This window comes from Pongo pygmaeus, chromosome 7, assembly GCF_028885625.2.
Source record: "Pongo pygmaeus isolate AG05252 chromosome 7, NHGRI_mPonPyg2-v2.0_pri, whole genome shotgun sequence".
Taxonomy (NCBI): Eukaryota; Metazoa; Chordata; class Mammalia; order Primates; family Hominidae; genus Pongo; species Pongo pygmaeus.
The window spans coordinates 1,266,871-1,292,979 of record NC_072380.2 but is presented as its reverse complement, the minus strand read 5'-3'; the positions used below and the strand labels follow the sequence as shown (position 1 = coordinate 1,292,979).

At 49.4% G+C, this 26,109-nt stretch overlaps 1 protein-coding gene across 4 annotated transcripts in view; it reads right to left on the bottom strand.

The window, feature by feature from the left end:
* Positions 1 to 26,109, bottom strand: part of DLGAP2 (DLG associated protein 2) — a 944,800-nt gene that overhangs the window by 179,885 nt on the left and 738,806 nt on the right. For all 4 annotated transcript variants that reach the window (XM_054498310.1, XM_054498311.2, XM_054498307.1 and 1 more), the window contains one exon: positions 21,105 to 21,170. In XM_054498310.1, the coding sequence (XP_054354285.1) occupies positions 21,105 to 21,170 (66 nt within the window). The remainder of the gene's footprint in view (positions 1 to 21,104; positions 21,171 to 26,109) is intronic.

Here is a 26,109-nt window from a genome sequence, read left to right as displayed (position 1 = left end):
TGCTCCCCAAACACCTTCTGGGTTCCCCGATTGCGTCACTCCCCTCCGTGTGCCCCAGCGTTTTCCCATCTTCTTCCCTTTCTGAACTATGAGCTCCAGGGTTGGGGCCTGCAGCTGTTCTTCTCCTCAGCCACTGTGGACACCCCATCAACAGCTGATGAATCATTGATCTCATCATATAATCACTAACATGTTCATCAGGTGTACGGCCCATGGTGTGTTGGGAAGCAGAGACGGGGACAGCGTGCCCAGCACTCCAGGGGCAGAGAGAGCTCTCAGTGGAGAAGGCTCCTCCTTCACATGCAGCCAGCAGCAATGGCCAACACCTCCTGCTCCTGCAAAGCAGCTGGGAGCTCCTCCTCCTTCCACAGACTGGAAACCGAGGGTCCCAGGGCAGGTGTGGGAGGACAGACCCAAACCCAGCCACGCCGCTTTGGTCTAGGATCCCCACCCCGCCCATGCTCCCCTGCTCTGTGCCCCCAAAGGAAGCCATGGGCGGCCCTGCCGGGGCCATCACCTGCTGAGCACAAAACCCACTGTGATAGGCAGCAGAGGGCCAGGTCCCCAGGATGCTGGCATCCCAGCTGGGCCAGGCCCCCAGGCTGGCTTCTCACAGGCAGGCAAGTGCATACGGATCCCAGGCCCACAATGAATTCTGGACTTTTCTTCTGGGGTCTGGAACATTTAATCTAGTTTAGGCAAGAGGTGGTGTCCATGGGGAGGGTGCACGGGGAGAGCCAGGCTCTGGGTCGTCAGAACTGTTAAACAAGGGGATCAGGGTTTTTTTCACTTTGACTTCAGAGAATGCAGCTTGTGCCTCTCTAATGAAAGTCTCTTACTGGAAAGGAAATAAAGTATTGAGTTGAAAAGAGAGCTTTATCAATTCCATATTTTATTTTCTGATGGATCCAACCTTGAATTTCAAAGCCTCTTTCAGCAGCAGGTTAATGAACTTGTCATGCAAAACACTGGATTTTGGGCAGTAAGTGAATCTGGAGCTACTGTTTGGCACACAAAGCACATGTTTAGATTTTTTGTAAAGCTTTCCAAGTAGACAAGGGTTCTATGCCTTTTGGTTTTCAGGCGTAGGATGGGACATGCCGCTGCGTAAAGCTGAGCTAACTTTGGTGTTCTTCACTTCCCAGGACAGCGTTGCTCATTTTCCAGAAGCCCCTTCTGTTTCCTCCCAATTGCAGCTGAAATATTCTTTCCTTCTGACACCTTAGCACATCAGATGTGAAAGCCAAGCCTTCGCATCCCTTCCTGGACTGCCAGCTCCTTCATGGCAGGGACCACAGGCTACTGTCTGTGGCTCGTTGTTGAGATCCTGGCACTCAGAATTTCGGAATTAGCTGGAGGACTCAGGGTTGGGAGGGCCTGGGACAGACAGGATCCTCCAAGCAGAGTTGGTCTCATCTTAGCCATGCAGAGGGAGAAGCATGGGCACTGGCATAAGAATGGGTTTTACTAAATATCCAGATGCCACTCAGTGTCCACTGAATGCTGATGTGCACACACATACAATCATTTTCCAGTAGCCAAAGACGGTGACTAGAATGCAAATATCTAACATTGGTTCTATATGGTTTGCACAATCACTGTACAATTTATATATTATGACAATATTTGGAGCCTGAGAAAAACAAGTCTCAAAGACTCCATAATTTACTCAAGAACCATGGTCCATGGCCAGGAGAACCAAATTTATATGACCTGAGCTCAAATCTACTAGGAACATAAGGGTGTCTGGGTCCAAATCACCGCGCGGTCATTTATTAGCTGATCAAGGTTGGATGAGACTCAATTTCTTCATCTAAAAATGGGATAATCGCCACAGCCATGCTCTTATGAAACTCAAACGTTATATAAATGTCAGCTTTGTTCTATGTGCCTTGTAAACGCACAAGCATATATGAAGTGACTTGCTTTTTCCCTTCATAATTTGTATTTAAAAGTCCGTCTTAAACCTCCACTTGGTCTGCCACAGCTACAGAATTGACAATTTGAAGACAAAAACAAACAACAAAACCCATAAGAGCTAATGTGCTGTGTCCTGGCAGATGAGGATGAAGCAGACAGATTTCATTAGGGCCAGAATGCAATTTGGGAGCAGTCGCCATTCCAGTTAGGGCTGGACGCTAGCAAACTCGATTCCATGTCCAACTGGAAGGCTAAATGGTACGGACAAGTCACATAACACAGAAGCGTAACACTCAATAACCTAGACATGCCCACAGACTGTTCCAAATAAGGGCTGTCTGAGATGCACCAGACTCCATCATCCGGCAGCAGCCATCAGTTTTAATCACTTTTAAATTTTTCTACAGATGTCATTTCAACAAAATAGTCCACAAATCTGCCTTGAGTGAAATTCAGTTAGTGTGTGTTACTGACGATGAGCACTCGCTCCAGAAAGTTCCCAGGTACAAACAATATACCGTGGGGAATGGTTATTTTGTGCAAGGCTCCCCAATCCCTGTCTTATTCCACGACCCTGTCCCCAGGGTCACACTACCATGCCAGGGTCTTGTTTTTGGAAAATAAACACACATTTGTGATCCCTAGTCCAACAAGCAGCTGAACATCGACTTCTTGCCTATTTCCACCACACCAAAACTCCAAGCGTAACTGCAGAGAGGCTTGCAAATGCTGCTGCCTGCTGCAGGCAGGGCTCTCCTAGCCAGAAACGGGAGGCTCTTCTGCTGTGTGGTGCATTTTAGCAGGTGTGTGCCTGCATTCGGACGGAGGGGCCCCTTGCTGGTGGATGGGGAGAGCACTGACTTGGAGGAGAGCTTCTCAGTTTTCCAAAGAGGAGTGGCTCTTCTGCTCTCTCTCCCCGAATATGCACAGCTCGGTGGAGGAAAGGAGGCCAGGGCGGGAGGGTCTCAGTGGAGCAGGGGGTGGGGAAACGCCCTGAGACGTAAGGTGTTGCAGGACCAAGCACTGGGCCCCCAGGGGTGCCCCTCACCATGGCCCCTCCCTCATGGCATGCCCTCTGCTCCTCCTGGGCTCCACATCCATTCTTCCATCCCTGCCTAGGTCTGGCCACTCCAAATCTAACACTTCAGCGTCCTTTTTCCAAGCTCCCGACCCCACAGAGGGCTCGACTTCTTCCTCCCCACAGCTGCCAGAACTCACTTTCTAACATCACCCCTTTCAAAAGACAGAATGAAGCACTACGTCCAGGACTCACCCTCCACCCACAGCCACGGGGGTCCCCAGCTCATGTCTTCAACCTGGGGAATGAAGACTTGGACCTTGAGGCTGCGGCCTTCAAGATGCGGTGATTCTACTGAACCTCGATTCCTGGTGACCCCGGAGGTGACAAAGCCTTCCTCACCTCTGCACCCTGGGGCTGGTGGGGACTGGCAGGCTCTCGCTGCCTGAGACAGTGGATGAGGCGCTTCATTTTTTATGTATTTTATTGTTTCAAGCAAACAGAACAAAACATCTACTCATCCTCTTGAAGCTGTAGGGAGTTTCACCTGCTTAAAACTAATTTCAGCACAAAAAAGGCACAAGCCTGATTGTGCCTTTCACTCATTCATGCACTCACTCACTCACTGATTCATGAACTCATTCACTCACTCATTCATGTACTCTTTCACTCAGTCACCCACTCTTTCACTCAGTCACCCACTCATTCACTCAGTCACTCACTCTTTCACTCAGTCACTCACTCACTCATTCACTCCCTCCCTCCCTCATTCACTCATTCATGCACTCATTCACTCACTCATTCACTCACTCATTCATGCATTCACTCACTCATTCATGTGCTCTTTCACTCATTTACTCAGTAACTCACTCATTCACTCACTCATTCATGTACTCTTTCACTCAGTCACCCACTCATTCACTCAGTCACTCACTCTTTCACTCAGTCACCCACTCATTCACTCAGTCACTCACTCACTCATTCACTCCCTCCCTCATTCACTCACTCATTCATGCACTCATTCACTCACTCATTCCCTCCCTCTTTCCCTTCCTCACTCAGTCACTCATTCACTCAGTCACTCATTCATGCACTCATTCATATACTTTTTTACTCACTCACTCACTCATTCCCTCCCTCTTTCCCTTCCTCACTCAGTCACTCATTCACTCAGTCACTCATTCATGCACTCATTCATATACTTTTTTACTCACTCACTCACTCATTCCCTCCCTCTTTCCCTTCCTCACTCAGTCACTCATTCACTCAGTCACTCATTCATGCACTCATTCATGTACTTTTTTACTCACTCACTCACTCATTCCCTCCCTCTTTCCCTTCCTCACTCAGTCACTCATTCACTCAGTCACTCATTCATGCACTCATTCATGTACTTTTTTACTCACTCACTCACTCATTCCCTCCCTCTTTCCCTTCCTCACTCAGTCACTCATTCACTCAGTCACTCATTCATGCACTCATTCATGTACTTTTTTACTCACTCACTCACTCATTCCCTCCCTCTTTCCCTTCCTCACTCAGTCACTCATTCACTCAGTCACTCATTCATGCACTCATTCATATACTTTTTTACTCACCCACTCACTCATTCACTCAGTCACTCAGTCACTCATTCATGCACTCATTCATGTACTTTTTTACTCACCCACTCACTCAGTCACTCAGTTACTCATTCACTTAGTCACTCATTCATGCACTCACTCACTCATTCTCACTCAGTAACTCAGTCACTCATCCAGTCATTCACTCACTCATCCATTAAGGGAACTGCACATTTTAATGAGCCCATCCCTCTGTGAGATGTGGAGGAAAAGGGAAAGGAATTAAAGAGTCCATAGCGCAGTACGGAGGGAATGGGAGCAGAGAACAGACTTGGAGGGGCAGACAGGTCAGGCGTTTTGTATGTGTATGTGTGTGCATCTGTGTGCATACATGTGTGTGAGTGTGCTATCTGTGCATGTGTTTGTGTGTCTGTGTATTTGTGCATGTTGTGCTTGTCAACATGTGTATGTGTATTTGTTTTCATGTCTGCATGTGTGTGTGTGCTTGTGTCTGCATGTGTCTGTGTGCATGCACCTGTGTGTGTGTCTGCATATTTTTGCATGTCTGCAATTGTATTTTCATGTCTGCACGTGTTTGTGTGCATCTGCATGTGTGTCTGCATGTGCCTGCACCTGTGTGTGTGTGCATGTGTGTGTCTGCATATTTTTGCATGTCTGCAATTGTTTTCATGTCTGCACATGTGTGTGTGCATGTGTCTGTGTGCGGGTGTGTGCACATCTGTGTGCAAGCCGTGTGTTTATGCACGTGCATGTGTTCATGTATGTACACGTGTATGCTGACTGCCCTGTCTCTCTTAAGGGAAGGGAGAGGACTCCTTTTCTCCGTGCCCCTCCCAAGATGCCTCCATGGTGGTTTCTCTGGCCCAGGTCCTTTTTCCCTTCAAATGAAAGAAGACATCTTGGCCCTGAGACTCAAGTGCAGGGTTGGTGTGCTCATTGGCTGCAAAACAATCAATGCAACAACTCTCCATTATTTCCAAGGCTGCCTTCCATGTCTCCTCCTTCCTTGTTTTCTCTTTGGTTGGATGCATGCATCCCATTTCAGGCCAAACATGCATTTTCTGCATGTCCGTCTCCCTGCAGGGATCGGTATCCCTGCACGTCGGTCTCCCTGCAGGGATCGGTATCCCTGCACGTCGGTCTCCCTGCAAGTTGGTCTCCCTCCACGTCCGTCTCCCTGCACTTCGGTCTCCCTCCACGTCCGTCTCCCTCCACGTCCGTCTCCCTGCACATCGGTCTCCCTGCACGTCGGTCTCTCTGCATGTTGGTCTCCCTGCGTGCTCCTGCCCACTTGCTGTGCCGTTGCAGGGGCTCTTCCCCTCATGGGGCTGGTTTTCATTTCCCCCGGGTCCTGCCATGCAGCTCTGTCAGACTCTGGGTGGCATCACGCTGAGTGCCACCCTCTGGACTCAGGCCAGCTTCCTTTCCTGTCCTGCTGGGAGATGCAGTAGCTACACGGACTAGGAGCTTGGGCCTCCACCTGCAGCGTGTGCCCATCCTCACTGACTGTGGGACTTGTTCTGTCACGTGCTGTCCCCTCCTTTAGGATGGGGTGACAGCAGAGAGGCCACACAGCTGTGGAGAGATGAGTGACATAGGTGAGTATAAGCAAAGTTCTCCAGCAGCACCTGGAAGGTGAGAAACACCCATAAATGGCTCATAGAAGTTTCACACTCCTGACCTGTAGCTCTTACTTAACTATTAACGCTATTCATATTATTTCCTTTTATATTCTCCAACACAATATTTTCTCGCTGTTCCTTGATACAGTCGCTGAATTTTATACAATTTCATTAAGTTTTAAAAGTGGAGCTTAAAATGTGCTCTGGGGTTCTGTGTTATGTGAAACAGAAAGCAGGAACCATGTATGCCGTTTAAAACACCTGGGCTGTTGGGGGTTGCCCTTTGCTTCGCAGGGTGCGTGATGCCTTCTGGGAATACTGGCATAAGAAAAAATGAGAGCTGCATTTAAATTCAGGTAGAAAGAGGACATTTGTACTGGGGAGAAAACATATCTCTAATTCTGTACAATTCCTCTTTCCCGTCACTGTGAATTCCTAGATGTCTAATTGGGTGCAGGCTTTGCTTCACCTGGGGCTGCTCACGTGGCCACAAGACACCGCCCAATGCCTGCCTAGCTCTTCTCCAGAGTGGGGGGCGCTCAGAAGTAAATTATTTAAAGCAAATCTGTGCCCCATATCACGTAAGATAACCCGGGAAGGGGAGGGGATGTGTAAGCTCCTGGTACCTTTCAGTTCAACATCTCAATCATATTGCGTATGCAGCAGGGTTTCAGTAAATGCTGAAATGGATGGATGAATGAAGGAGGGAAGGAAGGCACGGATGGGTCTGAGAGTTCCACCGCCATCGTCTGGAAGAAGGATGTTTCGTGTTGGACCTCGGACTGTACGAACGTGCCCATGGGTGAAACAGGGGGAAGGGTGCCCAGGATTTCTCTGTATTCCCTCCTGGTCATGTACGTAAGCCCGTTGGGAACTGCAGCTTTTCCCAGTGAAAGCTTCCTAATCATATGCAACTCCCTAAAACTAAAAGTACACATTTAATAAACAATTATAGATGCGTAAGAAGTTGCAAAAATAATACAGAGAAATCTTAGGCAGTAAGAAGTTGCAAAAATAATACAGAGAAATCCTGGGCAGTAAGAAATTGCAAAAATAATACACAGAAACCCTGGGCACCCTTCTTACGCATCTATAATTGTTTATTAAATGTGTACTTTTAGTTTTAGGGAATTGCGTATGATTAGGAAGCTTTTACTGAGAAAAGCTGCAGTTCCCAACGGGCTTATGTACATGACCAGGAGGGCTTAGCAAGGTCACACCTCAATTTTTAGGTTAGAAATTCAATGCTGCAATTTTCCAGGCAGCATTGTCTCTGGGAGATGGGCAGGTGCTATGCCACAGAGGCAAACCGCTTGCCAGTGATGGGGGGTGACGGCCCCTCTGAGCTGGGCTGTGCTTGCACCGCTCCCACCAGCTGTTCCCAGGGAAAGGCAGACGCTTATCCCACCAAGCCTCCCTGGACCTGGCCGGTGGCCTCTCCCGTCTCCCTCCACTGTAGCCTGGGACACCAACGTGCACACGCAGATGGCACAGGCTGGTAGTGCGACCAGGACCCGGGGCCTCACTTTCCAGGATCAGGGTCATTGGGAAGACAAATTAGAAACCTAAAGTGTGACCTGTCTTTAGAAAATGTTGACAGTAGTCACCCAGTTTGTCTAATTAACCTTTAGATTGATAAAGCTGCGAAGGCTGAGATCTCTACTCCGTGGACACAATGAGCTGGGGTACTCACGCATTTGCTGTCAGCTGAACCTCCTAGAAGTCTCAGCAAGAAGCATGCTTGGCTAGAGCAACGGCCATGGTGCTTGCTTTTCACGGACAGCCTCAGTGCAGGCATTGCGCTGCTGCGTCAGGCTGCCATGAGGTGTCGGCCTCTCTCGGGGGCGTGCGTGAGTCACACGTGCAACCCAAGGGTCTTGTGGGCTGTGATTTTCCGATGCTAAACTCCAGAGCAGGCACGCACCGAGGTCAGTGAGGAACTGTCCCACCCACGGCTGACACCCACGCTGGGGCCGTCCCTATGCCGCTGAGGGCTTGCACCATTTGCCTGAACCGTGACCACTAGCTGGTGATTTCTGCTTATGAAACTGTGCGAAATAAACAACTTTGATCACGTTGTCAAGGTAAGTGTAATAACATTCATGAGTTATTTTTAAGTTTATGGGACATTTGTTTCTTTGAAATTTATGTGGAGGAGCACACATTCTTCTACAATGGACGTTTGTTTGCTAGCAACAGGCTTTCTGCAACGTGAGTGCATTCTAACCCAGCTGTTCCCAGCAGGGCTTCTCCCACTGAACCATGGACCAGACGCGTTAGGGAGGCCGTCAGCCCTCAGCCCTGCCTACCTGGGCTGATGTGTCACAGGGCTGAGGAACACCGTTCTCAGGGAGACTTCTGAAGATTGTTAGTCAAATGTCTAATTACTGCTAACTGCAGCTAGCACTCATCCAATACCAAACCCGAGTCGTGGTAGGAAGTGCACATAAAACATGCACACTTTTTGTCAGGCTCTGATAAGACTTGGCGCCTAATGTTTCTCTTTCCAATTCCTAAACAGATTTTGGGGTTCACCTTTGCTCATGTAACCTACTGATTGTCCTACACTAGACAGCCCTTACATCCATGGAAGATGGTCATCTATTGATCATCCTACACTAGACACAGCCCTTACGTCCATGGAAGATGGTCATCTACTGATTGTCCTACACTAGACAGCCCTTACGTCCATGGAAGATGGTCATCTATTGATTGTCTTACACTAGACACAGCCCTTACGTCCATGGAAGATGGTCATCTATTGATCATCCTACACTAGACAGCCCTGACGTCCATGGAAGATGGTCATCTACTGATTGTCTTACACTAGACAGCCCTTACGTCTATGGAAGATGGTCATCTACTGATTGTCTTACACTAGACACAGCCCTTACATCCATGGAAGATGGTCATCTACTGATTGTCTTACACTAGACACAGCCCTGACGTCCATGGAAGATGGTCATCTACTGATTGTCTTACACTAGACACAGCCCTTACATCCATGGAAGATGGTCATCTATTGATCATCCTACACTAGACAGCCCTGACGTCCATGGAAGATGGTCATCTATTGATTGTCCTACACTAGACAGCCCTTATATCCATGGAAGATGGTCATCTATTGATCATCCTACACTAGACACAGCCCTTACGTGCATGGAAGATGGTCATCTACTGATTGTCTTACACTAGACACAGCCCTGACATCCATGGAAGATGGTCATCTACTGATTGTCCTACACTAGACACAGCCCTGACGTCCATGGAAGATGGTCATCTATTGATCATCCTACACTAGACAGCCCTTACGTCCATGGAAGATGGTCATCTACTGATTGTCTTACACTAGACACAGCCCTTACATCCATGGAAGATGGTCATCTATTGATCATCCTACACTAGACACAGCCCTTACGTCCATGGAAGATGGTCATCTATTGATTGTCTTACACTAGACACAGCCCTTACGTCCATGGAAGATGGTCATCTACTGATTGTCTTACACTAGACACAGCCCTGACGTCCATGGAAGATGGTCATCTACTGATTGTCTTACACTAGAAAGCCCTTACATCCATGGAAGATGGTCATCTACTGATTGTCCTACACTAGATACAGCCCTTACGTCCATGGAAGATGGTCATCTACTGATTGTCCTACACTAGACAGCCCTTACATCCATGGAAGATGGTCATCTATTGATCATCCTACACTAGACAGCCCTTACGTCCATGGAAGATGGTCATCTACTGATTGTCCTACACTAGACACAGCCCTGACGTCCATGGAAGATGGTCATCTACTGATTGTCCTACACTAGACAGCCCTTACGTCCATGGAAGATGGTCACCCACTAGGGAAATTTATTTTTGGTTTCACATTGTGGTGAAAATGAGGATGCTTGTATTATAAGAAAGGTTTCAAGCTGAACTAACCGATGCCCTGGGGAGAACAAATACTGTTTGAGAAAATGGAACATTCTCACAGATTTATCTAGAGAAGCCTAACTCATTAGCAAAGGGAGATGTGCTAGATTGATTCAGCAAATTATCTTATGTGCAAGTTCCTTCTAGGTTTACTCCAAACGCAATTCTTTATTAATTATGTAACACCCACCTCAGTTTCAGGTGTCAAATGCAAGGTTTGCCTTTTATTTGTAGAGTGGACCTCCTGGGCTTGGATATATAATATTTTGGTTTCCTTGGAGAAGCAGTGTGGATAGTCAAAAGGTCCTACAAGGTTTGGCTTGGTTCAGACCTAGACTGGCCGCTCATTCACTAATGACCTTGGAGAAGTCACTCACTCTCTCTGTGCCTCCGTTGCCTCACCTGCAGAATGAGAATGGGCATCCCGTGACCTTCATGTTTGCTGTGGGGTTAAGCGTATTGACCCAAGGCACCAGAACGCAGGGAGCCCATGCAGAGTGACAGGTGGGAGGCAGCTCCTTTCCTTATCCCTCCTTTGTCGTGTTCGACCCTTGGACCTGCCACACAACTGGACCTTCTCATCCTTGACAGCACTTTCGTGGAGTGGCCCAGGCATCACAAACTGGTGACATTTCTCAGCTCTTCAGAGGATGCAGCAATACGTTCGTCACGCACTGCAGAGTTCCTCTGGAAGCCTGACATCTGGGGTGACGAGGCTGGCACGGTCCCGACAGCGGACCTTCACTTCCTATGAGCCTGGAAGCCACACCTCACAGCCACAGGCTCACCTCCAAACACATCAGCAAGTTATCGCTGTTGTCCAGGGAAAGCCAACCTGTTTCTATTTAATTTTCCATCTCAATCACAAATACCTCCCAGGGACAAATTCCGACTCCTTTTTGAATGCCCATTTGCACGGGTGCGTGCTTGTAATTTACAGGCAGTTAAAGGGGCAAATCCTTACAAAAAATATTCAGAATCTAAAATTAATCTCAGAAGTCTGTGTTTTCAGTTACTGCAATATGCAAATAAATTAGTTGTCATGGAAATCATGTTCGGGAAACACATGAAGTTAACGTGGACATCTGTCTGGAGTGTTACACTGTCTCCTCTCTGCGGCCACCTCCTCCAGAGCTGCACTCCTGAAACCTCCTGAATGCACCTTTACACCTGGACAGGTGATGCTGGGTTGCCTGGTCACAGGGTAACAACAATGATGACAATGATACTAATCATGGTAAAAACTGACATTTATTGAACACTTGCTGTGAGCCACCCCCTGCTCTGAGGTCTTATATTACCATATTTAATTATCTTAAAAACCCAACGAGGTAGGAAGGTTTCGATCCCTTCTGTTTTTGTTAACAAACAAAGAATGAGAAGAACAGGAGAGCTGGGTGAATTGCTGAAGTTTCAGCGTAGTTGCGGAGGCTTTGCCTGCAGAACCTGCCTCTGAGAACCCAGGACACGCACTGCTTCCTGTTTCAAAGCACGGAGACAGCACAAAAGCGATTTCCTTTCTCTCCACCACTCCTGACGGCTGCAAGGCACTGCTCCTGCCAAGGGCTTTCAAACTTTTTGGATTATATTCCACAATAAGACGTACATTTTACATCAGAACCTAACACACACACCCACACGCACACACCAAAAAATGTTTCATTAGACATGTGCCCTTATTATCCAGAGTGTACTTTGGTATTTTCTAGTCTATACTTTTTTTTTTTTTTTTTTTTAGACGGAGTCTTGCTCAGTTGCCAGGCTGGAGCACAGAGGCCTAATATCAGTTCACTGCAATCTCTGCCTCCGGGGTTCAAGCAGTTCTCCTGCCTCAGCCTCTCGAGCAGCTGGGACTACAGGCGCCGGCCACCATGCCCAGCTAATATTTTGTATTTTAGTAGAGACGGGGTTTTACAGCGTTAGCCAGGATGGTCTCGATTTCCTGACCTCGTGATCCGCCCGCCTTGGCTTCCCAAAGTGCTGAGATTATAGGCGTGAGCCACCGTGCCCGGCCTAGTCTGTACTTTTCTGTTGTATTTTTGTTTCCATTTAAAAATTTGCTGGTAGTGACCGGTAACTTGAATTCACGGCTCATTAATGACTTGCAGCCCATGGTTTAAAACTCAGTGCTCTAAAAGAACTGCAGAACAGAAAGCCGTTGACAATGTGGCAATATTAGATCCTTAACTACAAATGATCCCCTCTGGAGATCCTACGAATCCCCGGAGCCCGAGCCTGGCCCCGTCTTCCCCGTCTTCCACGGACGCTTAGTCCACACTCATTTGCCTGCTCGCTGTGTTTTTAGGGAACACCGTCAGCGCCTCCTGCGGGCACTGGGTTCATTTCCCTCCTGTGTGCAGCAGTTGTGGATCCTTTTTTCCTTCCAACTCCCCCGCCACGTTGAGCCTGCTACGTATGTCTGGGAGCTTCCAGGTCATTCTTACTGGCACATCCCACAAAGGAGAAAACACCAGTAATTGCTGTTTGAATGGATGCCGGCGCGCGTGGAGGCAGGAATGATCAACAGCGATGTGCGCGTGGTGGCGGGGGTTTGCGGGGGTGGTGGGGGGTTTGCGGGGGGTGGTGGGGGGTTTGCAGGGGGTGGTGGGGGGTGGCGGAGGTTTGCGGGGGATGGCGGGGGGTGGCGGAGGTTTGCGGGGGGTGGCCGGGGTTTGCGGGGGGTGGTGGTGGGTGGGGGGTTTGCGGGGAGTGGTGAGGGGTGGCGGGGGGTGGTGGGGGTTTGCGGGGGCTGGGGGGCTGGGGGGGTTTGCGGGGGGGTGGTGGGGGGTGGCGGGGGTTTGCGGGGGGTGGTGGGGTTTGCGGGGGGTGGTGGTGGGTGGGGGGTTTGCGGGGAGTGGTGAGGGGTGGCGGGGGGTGGTGGGGGTTTGCGGGGGCTGGGGGGCTGGGGGGGTTTGCGGGGGGGTGGTGGGGGGTGGCGGGGGTTTGCGGGGGGTGGTGGGGGGTGGGGGGGGTTTGCAAGGGGTGGTGAGGGGTGGCAGAGGTTTGCGGGGGGTGGTGAGGGGTGGCAGAGGTTTGCGGGGGGTGGTGGGGTTTGCGGGAGGTGGTGGGGGCTGGGGGGGTTTGCGGGGGGGGTGGTGAGGGGTGGTGGGGGGTGGTGAGGGGTGGTGGGGGGTGGTGAGGGGTGGTGGGGGGTGGCGGGGGGTGGTGGGGGTTTGCGGGGGGTGGCGGGGGCAGCCCAGGAGCAGGCAGCGCCCTTCAGGAGGCCAGGCTGGAAAGCGTGATGTTTAGGAGAAAAGCTCAGGAGGCAGGGCCAGGCTGAACCACGTGATGTTTAGGAGAAAAGCTGTAAATGCACCCCAGAAATTCAGATGAAAAGCCCTGGCATCCTAAGTTTCACAGATGTTACATGTGTGTAACTTTAAAGGTATCTGATGTGTTTGTGTGGAAATAAAATTTAAAAACGGGGTTGTTAAAATGTAGCGCGCCCTGGTGAGCTTTCGTGTGATTAACTGACACTGACCCTCCCCTGCACATCAGGGCCGCTTTCCTGTGCCACAGACTAGGCCTTTCATGTGACCACGTGTTTGATGTCACAGTGGGGAAGGAGCCTTCTCCTAGAATGTGTGGTCACGGTGCTCCCATTGGGCAGTGCAGGAAGGTCAAGGGTGAAGCCTGAACCTCCCAGGAAGTGTGGTGGTGGAGGCTACAGGATGCCTGGCAGGGAGGGTGGTGGGTGGAGGGAGGGTGGTGGGTGGAGGGAGGGTGGTGGGTGGAGGGGAGGGAGGGTGGTGGGTGGAGGGAGGGTGGTGGGTGGAGGGAGGGTGGTGGGTGGAGGGAGGGTGGTGGGTGGAGGAGGGTGGTGGGTGGAGGAGGGTGGTGGGTGGAGGAGGGTGGTGGGTGGAGGGGAGGGTGGTGGGTGGAGGGGAGGGAGGGTGGTGGGTGGAGGGAGGGTGGTGGGTGGAGGAGGATGGTCGGTGGAGGGAGGGTGGTGGGTGGAGGAGGGTGGTGGGTGGAGGAGGGTGGTGGGTGGAGGGGAGGGAGGGTGGTGGGTGGAGGGGAGGGAGGGTGGTGGGTGGAGGGAGGGTGGTGGGTGGAGGAGGGTGGTGGGTGGAGGAGGGTGGTGGGTGGAGGGGAGGGAGGGTGGTGGGTGGAGGGAGGGTGGTGGGTGGAGGGAGGGTGGTGGGTGGAGGAGGGTGGTGGGTGGAGGAGGGTGGTGGGTGGAGGAGGGTGGTGGGTGGAGGGGAGGGAGGGTGGTGGGTGGAGGGGAGGGAGGGTGGTGGGTGGAGGGAGGGTGGTGGGTGGAGGAGGGTGGTGGGTGGAGGAGGGTGGTGGGTGGAGGAGGGTGGTGGGTGGAGGGGAGGGAGGGTGGTGGGTGGAGGGAGGGTGGTGGGTGGAGGGAGGGTGGTGGGTGGAGGGGAGGGTGGTGGGTGGAGGGGAGGGAGGGTGGTGGGTGGAGGGAGGGTGGTGGGTGGAGGAGGATGGTGGGTGGTGGGTGGAGGGGAGGGAGGGTCATGGGTGGAGGGAGGGTCGTGGGTGGAGGGAGGGTGGTGGGTGGAGGGGAGGGAGGGTGGTGGGTGGAGGAGGATGGTCAGTGGAGGGAGGGTGGTGTGTGGAGGGGAGGGAGGGTGGTGGGTGGAGGGGAGGGAGGGTCATGGGTGGAGGGAGAGTCGTGGGTGGAGGGAGGGTGGTGGGTGGAGGGAGGGTGGTGGGTGTAGTGGGTGGAGGGAGGGTAGTGGGTGGAGGAGGATGGTCGGTGGAGGGAGGGTGGTGGGTGGAGGAGGAAGACTTGGTGGCTGAGGACCTGGGTGAACGAATGCCTGGGAGACAGGAGAGTGGACTGCTACCTTCTTTCTAGACAGAAGCTCAGCACATCACTGCTTCTGAGAGGTGACAGCGTGCTGGCAGCCCTCACTAGCTGCCGGTGCCTCCTCCGACTTCTTGCCCACTCTGGCTGCACTTGAGGAGCCCTTCAGCCTGCCACTGCACTGGGGGCTGGCCGAGGCCAGAACTGGCTCCCTCTGCTTGCCCGGAGGTGTGGAGGGAGAGGTGTGGGCGGGAACGGCGCGGGGGCTCGTGGGCCAGCACGAGTTCTGGGTGGGCACGGGCTCAGCGGCCCCACACTTGGAGCGGCCAGCCAGCGCCAGACGGGGCAGTGAAGGGCTTAGCACCTGGGCTAGCAGCTGCGGAGGGTGTCTTGGGTCCCCCAGCAGTGCTGGCCCACCGGCGCTGCACTCGAATTCTCGCCAGGCCTCAGCTGCCTCCCCGTGGGACAGGGCTCAGGACCTGCAGCCCACCATGCCTGAGCCCCCTCGTGTGGGCTCCTGCACAGCCCAAGCCTCCCTGATGGGCGCTGCCCCCTGCTCCATGGCACCTGGTCCCATTGACTACCCAAGGGCTGAGGAGTGCAGGCGCCCGGCACGGGACTGGCAGGCAGCTCTGCCTGTGGCCCCAGCGCAGGATCCGCTAGGTGAAGCCAGCTGGGCTCCTGAGTCGGGTGGGGACTTGGAGAACTTTTATGTCTAGCTAGAGGATTGTAAATGCACCAATCAGCACTCTGTGTCTAGCAAAAGGTTTATGGATGCACCAATCAGCACCCTGTATCTAGCTAATCTGGTGGAGACTTGGAGAACTTTTACTTCTACCTAGAGGATTGTAAATGCACCAATCGGCACTCTGTGTCTAGCTCAAGGTTTGTAAATGCACCAATCAATGCTCTGTGTCTAGCTCATCTAGTGGGGACTTGGAGAACTTTTATGTCTAGCTAGTGGATTGTAAATGCATCAATCAGCACTCTTGGTCTAGCTCAGAGATTGTAAACACACCAATCAGCACCCTGTCAAAACAGACCAATCAGCTCTCTGTAAAATGGACCAATCAGCAGGATATGGGTGGGGCCAGATAAGGGAATAAAAGCAGGCTGCTGGCGCTCGCAGTGGCAACCTGCTCAGGGGGAAGCTTTGTTCTTTTGCTGTATGCACTGAATCTTGCTGTTGCTCACTCTTTGGGTCCTCAGTGCCTTTATGAGCTGTAACACTCATTGGGAAGGTCTGCAGCTTCACTCCTGAAGCCACTGAGACCACGAACCCACCAGAAGGAAGAAACTCCGAACACTCACTGCAAGGGTCTGCAGCTTCATTCGTGAAGTCAGTGAGACCAAGAACCCACCATCTGATACACTTCCACTATTTCTAGAAATTTCCCTGAAGGAAATAAGTATGGACGATAAAGTGACAAGTATAGATAGAGCTGGGTTTTTGTTTTATGAAAGAACACACAAAAATAAAAAAAATCCGAAGGGGAATTCCTGTGAGACAAGATATGTATTAACATTAGAATGAGACACTGGTGCACTTAAATGCTGTGGAGATGATTAAAGCTATGCTAGCTGATGTGCTATTATATAAAAATATGTTCACAATCTATGTGCCTGCCAGGTGGAAGGCTCTAAGTATTATTTTAATATTCAGGTATTTCAAAATTACACAGTATGTACATTTTCTCAGTGTTGTGCTGCATATATAATATGTGCTTAATATCCTTTGATGATTTAATCTGCCAATTTTTTAAAATTTCATTTTGCATTCATTTATCAATGCAAAATTTGGGTCACTATAACACTCTTCATAGATGCAAATAAATCACCAACTCTTTACAGCTGATTTAAATATAACATTCGGGAAAATGAAAAAATGCCATTCTTAGAAGTAACATTATAATGAGCCAATGTTACAAAAGTTACTAAGAGAGCAATTTAATTCTAGTGTGTCTGAAGGTCTTCCCTAGAAACATTTCTTCTGGAAAAAGTGAGGTTTTCTCTTTCATGGTATTCGTTTTGAATGTGCTACATTAATCTATTTTATCAGTGACTGTACTTTTATGGAAAACTTCCTTATCCTCCTATATTTCACAGCCATTTTTCCCATCATAAAATTACTTTTCATACATTACACTCTATGAGCTTCAGAGAACACACATGCTCTTAAGAGGTAATGGGTAATAACACAAGTGTGGGTGGTTTTATTAATTCATCTGGCACTAATGGTATCTTAAGCTCTTCAGCCAATGCCACTCAGCTTTCCTTGGAGCTTTTGGAGACTGAGGGCAGTTGGAAAAAAAAGATTGATGCTTTGAAATAGGACCAGAAGCAAATGTCACTTCATTGCTTTATGACTTTAACCTATACTGTGCTGTAAAATGTCCCACAGCATTTTGCAAATGATAGTTACTCATTCACTATAATAGCATCAAGATCATTATAAAGTGTTTTTAATTTTAATTTGACCCAGTAGAATTATAGGTCCATAAATTCGTGACTCTGAAGATCCCTTAAAAATCATCATTTAACTCTCTCAATTTAAAGATGCGACTGGAACACTCAATTTGGAAAAACAAATGTCTAAAATAATGCTATTTCCTCCCAATGTTATTATGATAGTGTTAGGAACATAACTCAGATATCCTCCCCTCCTTCCTTCTATCTTCCTTCCTTTCTTTTAGTGTTTTTTGCTTTTTCTCTTGATTATCCTTTCATATGTTTTATATCAGGATTCTCAATCCTAGGGATACATTAGAATGATAAAGGAATAATCCAGGAATCCCACTTCTGGGTATTTTTCTGAAGGGAATAAAATCGATGTGTGGAAGGGGTATCTGCTCTCTCGTGTTCGTTAAGATGCTGTTCACCACAGCCAACATGCAGAACAAACCTCAAGCCCATCAGCAGAGGCACAGATAAAGAAAATGTGGAATACCTACTCAGTCTTAAAAAGTGAGAAATCCTGGCATTTGCAACAACACAGATGAGCCTAGAGTATATCATGCTAAGTGGAACAAGCCAGGCACAGAAAGACAGATGCCGCGTGACCTCACTTACACGTGGAATCTGAAAGTACAGAACTCAGAAGCAGAGGGTAGAACAATGGTCAACAGAGGGAGGGTTGGGGGGAACTGGGAGGATGTTGGCGGAAGGGTGCAGCATTTCAGTTAGACAAGAGGAGTAAGTGAGGAGGTCTATGGTACCACGTGGTGGCCACTGTTAAATGGTTTGTATACTTGAAAATTGCTAAGAGATGAGATCTTAAATGTTCTCACAAGCACAAGATGATGATAAGGATGTGAGGTGGCAAGATGTTAATTAGTTCTGTCGACTCATCTCACAACGTATACCTGTATCAAAACATCATGTTGTACACTATATACACAATTTATATCTGTGAATATAACTTAATAAAGCTAGAAAAAATATTTTTAAAGTAAAACAAGAAGCGTTTCTTCCACTAAAAAAAAAAAAGCATCAGGTAAAGAACCTTTAAAGATGACAATGGCCAAGTCCTTCCTCAGACAAATACATCAGATGGGGCCTGGGCACTGGTATGTTTTTAAACTTTCCCCAAGTGATCCTGACTGACATAGAACCAGGGTCAAGACCTAATATTTCCATGAATGGGCTAAAAGGACTCACTGGAACGAATGCATCCACCTTCCTCACGAGGTGCACTTCTGCACAAATCTTGCGACTCCAGGTCACCGTGTGCCTGCACCTGGCTGTTTCAGCTCCCTGGGCTCACCAGATGGCTACAGCAGCTCCTCCCTCTTCCTCCAGAGTCCTCCACCCACGCACCACCCCAAGAGGGGAAAGCCAGGCATGTGTTTGAGGGTCCTCTCAGCCAACTGTCACCAAATTCTCTCATTTCCTTCTTTCCAAAGCTTCTAACATCTGACCCTTCTCATTCTTACAATGGCCATCCCCCACCCCACGGCAAAGACCGTAGAGGCAGCTCGCAAAGCACACCCTGTCCCTAAGCAGTGTGGAGGTTCCTCAAAATGAGGAAGCATCGGTTCACCATGGGATCCACCAATTCCACTTCTGGACATTTACCCAAACGGACCGAAAGCAGTGACGTGGAGAGAGAGCTGCACAGCGTGTTCACAGCAGTACCATTCACAATGGCCAAGGAGAAGCGACCCAGGGTCTGTCCACGGAGGAACGGAAACCAGTGTGGTCCATCCACACAGTGCAGTGTGGCTCAGCCTTCAACAGAAAGGGCATCTGACACATTGATATGTGCAGTAACAAGAAGATATTATGCCATGTGAAATGAGCCAGTCACAAAACAACAAATCCTGTGTGGTTCCACTTCTAGGAGGGCCCTGGAGGAGTCGGTTTCAGAGACAGAAAGCAGAATGGGGGTTCCAGGGCTGGGGAGGGGAAAGGGACTGAGTGTTTCATGGGGACAGAGTTTTACTTGCAGAAGAGGAAAAAGTTCTAGAGACAGAGGTGCTGATGGCTATACAGCAACATGAATACATTTAATGCTGCTGAACTTACTTACAAAGGGCTAAGATGAAAAAATGCTTTCTGTCCCTACAATCCAGCCTTCACCAAGCCACCCATGTGACACTCTGCCTCCTTCGCCCCCCAGCCTCATCCCTCGATGCTCACTTGTGCGGCTGTGGAACAAACAAACTCTCAACCACGGAGTCCAGGGTCAGAATCCAGGCAAAGCTGTCCTCCCCAGAGTGACTCCTGCACTCTTGTTTCAGTTCTGTGCCTCCTGCTCCAGCCTCCAGGTTCTTCTCACTGTGCCTGTGCCCAAGCAGAACCACCCCAGGTACCTCCTGCTGCCCCAGAGAAGGCCTCTGGGGCACATGGGGGCCACTGCTATGGAGAAGAACTGGCAAAGACACAACTATGACATTAACATTGTCCAGAGACAGTGCAAAAGGCAGCTGAGCTACCTCCAAAGCCTCAAGAAAACAAATGTCAAATGAGTCACGTGCATTTGGAAGCCTACCTAGGCAGGCTAAGTAGTGAAGATTCATCGTGATGGAGTATTGCCAGACTGAGGTTTAAAAAAACAGATGCATAATTATTCAAACACAGTAGCCATTGTTCCTTCCTAATGAGAAGTCGAAATACATTCACTCGTCTATTTCCAAGTGAAGAAAGGCTGTGTAGAACGTCAGTTAGCAACAAATTTAGGACTCAGTTGCAGTGGATAATGGACTGTCATCCTTTAAAACTCTACCCATTTCCATCATCTTAAATGGAAAAGCAAACTTTTTTGGCTGTAGTTTTCTTTAACAGAAATCACACCTTTATACAAAGTGGACTCCTTCAATTTTCAATATTATTCTTTAGGCAAATCAAACCAGCAGTAGATGCATTGGGTATAAGTCTGAAATATGTTTTTAAAAATGCACATTTAAATATAAATTGAACTTACGATCCATGACCCAGCCCTGAGTGCTGTCACCGCCGACAGCCGTCAGTGGCTTGAGAAAGAGGCTGACAATCTTTTAGGTTAGAGAATAACCGCAGACAGCAAATCTCTTTTAGGTTAGAGAATAACCACAGACAGAGCCACTGATGGGGCTTCCGTCTTCAGCTGTGATTTGATGTTGATTTTATTCAACAGTTTGATGTCAAATTTATTCAACATTTCACATCTTTAACAGAAGCATTTGGCCTTGTTCTTGTAAGCATAGCTCCACGTCAAAAGACTGATGGCAAATATGGCACCAGCTTTGCTGTGCCGGTGGCAGCTCAGAAATGAAATTTCCACGTGATTTTAACCAGCATCGGGGAAAGTGTGTCGTGGCAGCCTCTCGCAGGGCCCTTGGAAGGAAGCGCACAGTCATACTCAGCATCCAGACCCCAGTGTGTGGGGCCGGCTGGAGAGATGAGCTGCTTCCTGCCAAGGAAGGGCTACATGAAAAATGCAAATGCGGGAGCTCCCTGCCTCCTGAGTTTGCTTAGAATATGTTTAGTCACAGAGGAGGAAGGGAAGGAGGAGTCCTTCACCTCTGGAGACATGCATCGTTTATGTGAACGGCTGCCTCAGTTCCTGAGGGCTAGGAACAGCCCTTCCTCACCTAGCACTTCCGTAATGCTTAAAAACTATTATTTTTGGAAAAAAGTGCTGCATTGTACTTAGCTCTTCTTAGCTCCCTTTCTAAAGGCAAATATGCTGACGTGTGTTTGTGGGAAGGTCCCCATGATGGGAGGTGCCCAGAGCATGCGCGGTTCTGTCTGGGCCCCGCCACAGCGGGGCTGACGTCTGTACTCTACCTAGATCCTCCTCTGCCGGCCCCGGAAAGCTGATGCCCGGCTGGACCAGGTCTCCACCTTCTTCCTCTGCAAAGACAGAAACAAAGTCACTCTTTAATGCGTTTCTGGTGTAGACTGCAGTCACTCTCTGCACATCTTCAAAACCCTCCACACTCAACAGTTCAAACATGACGGACACCTTTGTATTTCTTCAAACGTCACTGCTCAGATCCCAGCATTTTGTGCCAATAACCTCAGGAACAACCACTGTTTTCTGTAAAGCAGCATTGTGACCACAGATGCACGTATTTCTCCCACCTAGACGTGAACATAGGCAGTGAGTCCCAATGATTCTCAGCTTTAACTCTGGCCTAACTTCAAATTTATTAGGCCTTATTTGCATTGGAACAGACTTGAGTAAAATCAGCCCACTCTGATTTTCCCCGGTTCCTTCCAGCTGGGTGAGTCCCATGAGGACCCCGCGTCGCCCATGAGAAAGACTTTCCTTCCGGTCTAGAAAGCTTCATGCCATTCGAAGCCTCATTTTGCAATGTTCAAAGCCTGCATTTGTGATCTTAGTGCTTAATATTAGTTCATAGTAGGTCCACTTTGACCAAAACGCTGATTTAATTTCCCTCTGTTGGGAGATCATCCAGGTCACTGGCATTGATTTTCCATTGTTCACTCTGTGCTAACACAAAAGCAGACATCACTTTCTTAGAATGACATCACCATGTGGCTGTAAAAGGTCTGGGGTCACTGAACACTGTCTTCCCTCCATGTATGGGGCAACAGGGAACTGGGGAGACAGACAAGCTTGTGATTTTATTTAATTGGTCCCTGAGGAGCTGGACTGAGCATCATCCAGTGGCTCTCCTCCCAGTGGACTCTGCCCAGGAAACCAGGTGCCGACTCTTCAGGCTGCCTTGGTTTCTACCTGGCTGCAGAGGCAGTGTAGACACAGCCGGATCTCAGGGAGGCTCTGCCCAGGAAACCACGTGCCGACTCTCCAGGCTGCCTTGGTTTCTACCTGGCTGCAGAGGCAGTGTAGACACAGCCGGATCTCAGGGAGGCTCTGCCCAGGAAACCAGGTGCCGACTCTCCAGGCTGCCTTGGTTTCTACCTGGCTGCAGAGGCAGTGTAGACACAGCCAGATCTCAGGGAGGCTCTGCCTGACACCAGCCACAGTGAGAGGTGTGGGGAGTGGCCTGAGGAGGGGGGCAGGGAGCATCAGATAAGGGAGCATTTGGCACCACATTACACGTGCATGTAAACATGTTGTTTATGGGGTATCAGAATGATGACACATGTATGTACATACATCTTTGTCACCATTTTGGCATATATGACCAAAATATAAATATGATTGCATGTTCAGACTCTAGGCATGTATTCACACACATACGTGGGTTTCCAATATTCTTGGACAGGCTTTGAGGCACATCTCACGTTTGCCCACCCCCCACCGAAGTGTTAGATGCAGTTAGCCAGGCTGTAGTCTGCAAACAGATTTATTTCAGAATATGATGCTGGAGCCACTTACACTGCGATCACCATCTCTGATTCAGCAAATCGGCATCTGCCATTTTCAATAAGTTGGTAGAAGGTTGGGAAAGGAAGATGACAGATTTGGAATGTGAGATGCTGATGAAGAGGATACGGTCGCCTCTCAGGTAAATGTGAACTAAGATTTCATTTCATGGGATCTCCCAGTTACAGCTTTTTAAAAAACATACATGTATAAGAAGTAGCTATCTGAATTAAGTTAAGTATCTTACAAGACAGCTCAAATGATTTAACAAAACCCCATTTCTTCAAGGCTAACAGCATTTTTTGCATACTTTAGGTTGTGTTTTTCAGCTAATGAAATACATCTGCCAAATGTCCACATTAAGTATAATATAAAACCACAGACTGGAATGGTCTCATTCATGTAGAAATATGATGGACAGTTCTAATTAACTACAGTTTCCATGGAGACCATCGTCACATGTGTGAGTAATGTGAGAACAGAGCATCCAGCTGGGTGAGAAAGGAATTTGGGGATAAACTAAAACAATGGACCCTCAACCTCAGCCCTCCTTACACCAAAGTTTCAGCACACATGCACACAGACACAATGCAGGGGCTCTCACGGAGCGGACTTGAAGGATGGGCCAACATCACCCAGTTGCAATGACAAGTATGAGCACTCCGCTAACACCACCAGCAGCAACAGGCATGGAGTTTAGCAAAGCCACGTGCTTCACACAGAGCACAAGCTTGGCATCGGAAGCCTGTGCTTTGCTGGAGGAACACACCTAATTATCTTGAGAACAGCACTCCAAGAATGAGGAGTGGGGACGTTTGAAGGTCAGCCTTGAATTGTAGGAGTACAAATGCTTCGTTGCCTGATCTCCCACCCGCCCTTGCTGTTTATCACATAAGAGAACAGGAGGTCTGGAAGCTGTGTGGCTCAGGCAGCACTGTTCAAAGTTAAAAATCCAGCATGGGCTGAGGGTACATGCATGGAAGGTTTCCGAGTGTGGTGTGGCGTTCTAGCTGGGAGAGCTTAATGGAGCATGTGTGTCAGTATAACTGTGGGTACCATCCTTCCTTATCTAACGAGGCTTTGTATTTTCAGCCTACGTTTTGTACAGGGCAGCACCCCCTTCTTCCTGTGGCTTCAGTCGCCTGAGGTATGAAATAAGCGACTTTGAGAGAAACAGAGACCACATTCACATACATTTTATTACGGCAGATTGTTGTAAGTGCCAATTTCATTATAGTTATTCGGGTTACTCTCTTACTGTGCTTAACGTACGCGCTGAGCTTTATCATGGCTGTATAGACACAGTGAGCTCTGCACTCCGGCTTTCTTCGGCTCTTGCCCAAATTCCTATCCAAGGGGCCTGGGGAGTCATGCCGTACAAACCATGGAGTCTCATTAGAGGGGGTTTCTTTACCCTACATAACGTAGCTCACTTTCCAACCTGACTCGGGCACATCACGTGACAGATAAGGAAATAAAAATATTTCAATCCCGAATGTTTTTTTTTTTTTTTTTTTTTTGCCATATCTTGAAATACTGCAGGAAAATCTACATTCTGAAGAGAATTCCCTTCCTTTTCCCAGATCCAGGAGAGAATTGACTCTGATAAGAAGCACTTACCATCCATCCTCTCTGCAGTCTGCTGCCTGGAGGCTTTCTCTGCACGGTGGGAACTGCATCTCCACAACCCCTTATCTTCACCCAGACATCGCTTTTTATAGATTCTAGGTCTTTAGACAGTAATTTAACTCTTTCAGCCAATGGCCAATCGGAAAATGTTTGACTCCATAATGACTTGGGAGGCCTCACTTCCAGCTGTCCTGCCTTTCCAGACCCAACCAAGGTGCATCTACAGGTAGTGACCGATGGCTTATGTCTCTCTAAAGTGTATAAACCCAAAAGCTGTATCTTGACCATGCTGGACACGTGTTCTCAGGATCTCCTGAGGGCTGTGCCACAGGCCATGGGTCATTCATATTTGGCTCCGAATAAATCCCTTCAAAATACTTCACAGAGTTTGACTCTTTTTGTCAAAAATAGGAAAAATCTACCTACAAGTGTTGGTACTGGCTGAGGTTTCAGGCATCCGCTAGGGGTCTTGGAACATGTCCCCGTGGACAGAGGGGACTACCGTACTTCTACCATGTTCCCATCCCCAGTCCAGAACCCTCACTAGGCAAGAACCCTGTTCACCTGGACAGGCTGTGGGTAGAGCCATGTTCTTCCTTACATCTTCAGCATCTGGGACGGCATGGGAGAAATGTTAATTACCATCTCAGCGACTTCAGAAATGCCCTTATCTATGCTTAAAGAGACACGGGAACCCTCCTTCTTCCAGTAGATCTCTCTCTCCCAGCCTCCTCGTATGAGGGAGGAGAACCATTTGCTCCACCAGTCATTGGAAAGATGGGCCGCCTGTCCTAGGAAGCCAGCGTTGGCTGCTGTCATACAACTACAGCTCTGTCTGTGCTCTGAGACGTTCTGAAATCACGTGACCGTAAGCTTCCTCCACCTAGCGTCTTTACTTCCCATGGTCCAAACTGAATACCTCCCAGGGAGAGGCTGGACGCTGTCCCATCCCATGTGTGAGGCTGATCGGTGCTGTGAAACTGACAGCGCCGACCTCTGACCTCACATTTCCATCGCCAAAACAGACACGTGCCTTTGACTGAGAAGTCTTGAGAATCATCCATTTACTCGTGGGAATGTACATCTGTCTTCACTGGAGAAACAGTCTTTCACCGCAGCAACTCTGGGTGGGGCTTCCTCACTCAGATCCCTCGCTTAAGGTCCCTCTGGCAGAACGTGCTTTAGGAGTCACCTTTCTCATCTGCTGGAGCTCAATGAAGGCAGTGCTCCATTACGTGTGACCTAGAGACCCTGTAAACCGTACTCCATAACGTGTGACTGGAGACCCCGTAAACTGTCTCGGGGGAGCTGTAGCGAGGTCGTCTAGTGATTCTGTGCCCTGGTGCTTCCTTGGAGTCAACACCCAACCCTCCTCCAGCAACGCACACCTCTGGGCACAGCAGCGGACGTGTGGATGGTGTGTGTGGTGCCTCGGGTGCCGCTTGGAGAGCACAGACCTGTCCTGAGTGAACACACAACACAGGTGCACTTTCCAACATCTCTGATCACCCTTGAACTTCAGAGAAATGGCTGTCCTGCTCCCCTGTGGCCCAGAGGGGTCTGGGTGGATCTGAGAGGTTCTGGGATGACCCTTAATAAAACATAGGGCGCCGTGATCACTATGCGGGGTGCGCCACGTTTGCCTTCCTTTGCTAAGTGATGAGTCGTCTCAATGTCACAAGCTGCTCACACTTTCTGGAAGGGAGACTCAGGCAATGCGCCTTGAGAAAGGAAGGAAGCGGGATGCTTCCCAGAGCCCGTCCTCAGAGGCCCGGGCCCGGGTGGCTGCATCATCAACGCTTTCCAGAAAGTGAGGAAATCAGCACCAGAGAGGCAGAGCGCATACTCAGAGGACAGAGGCGCAGA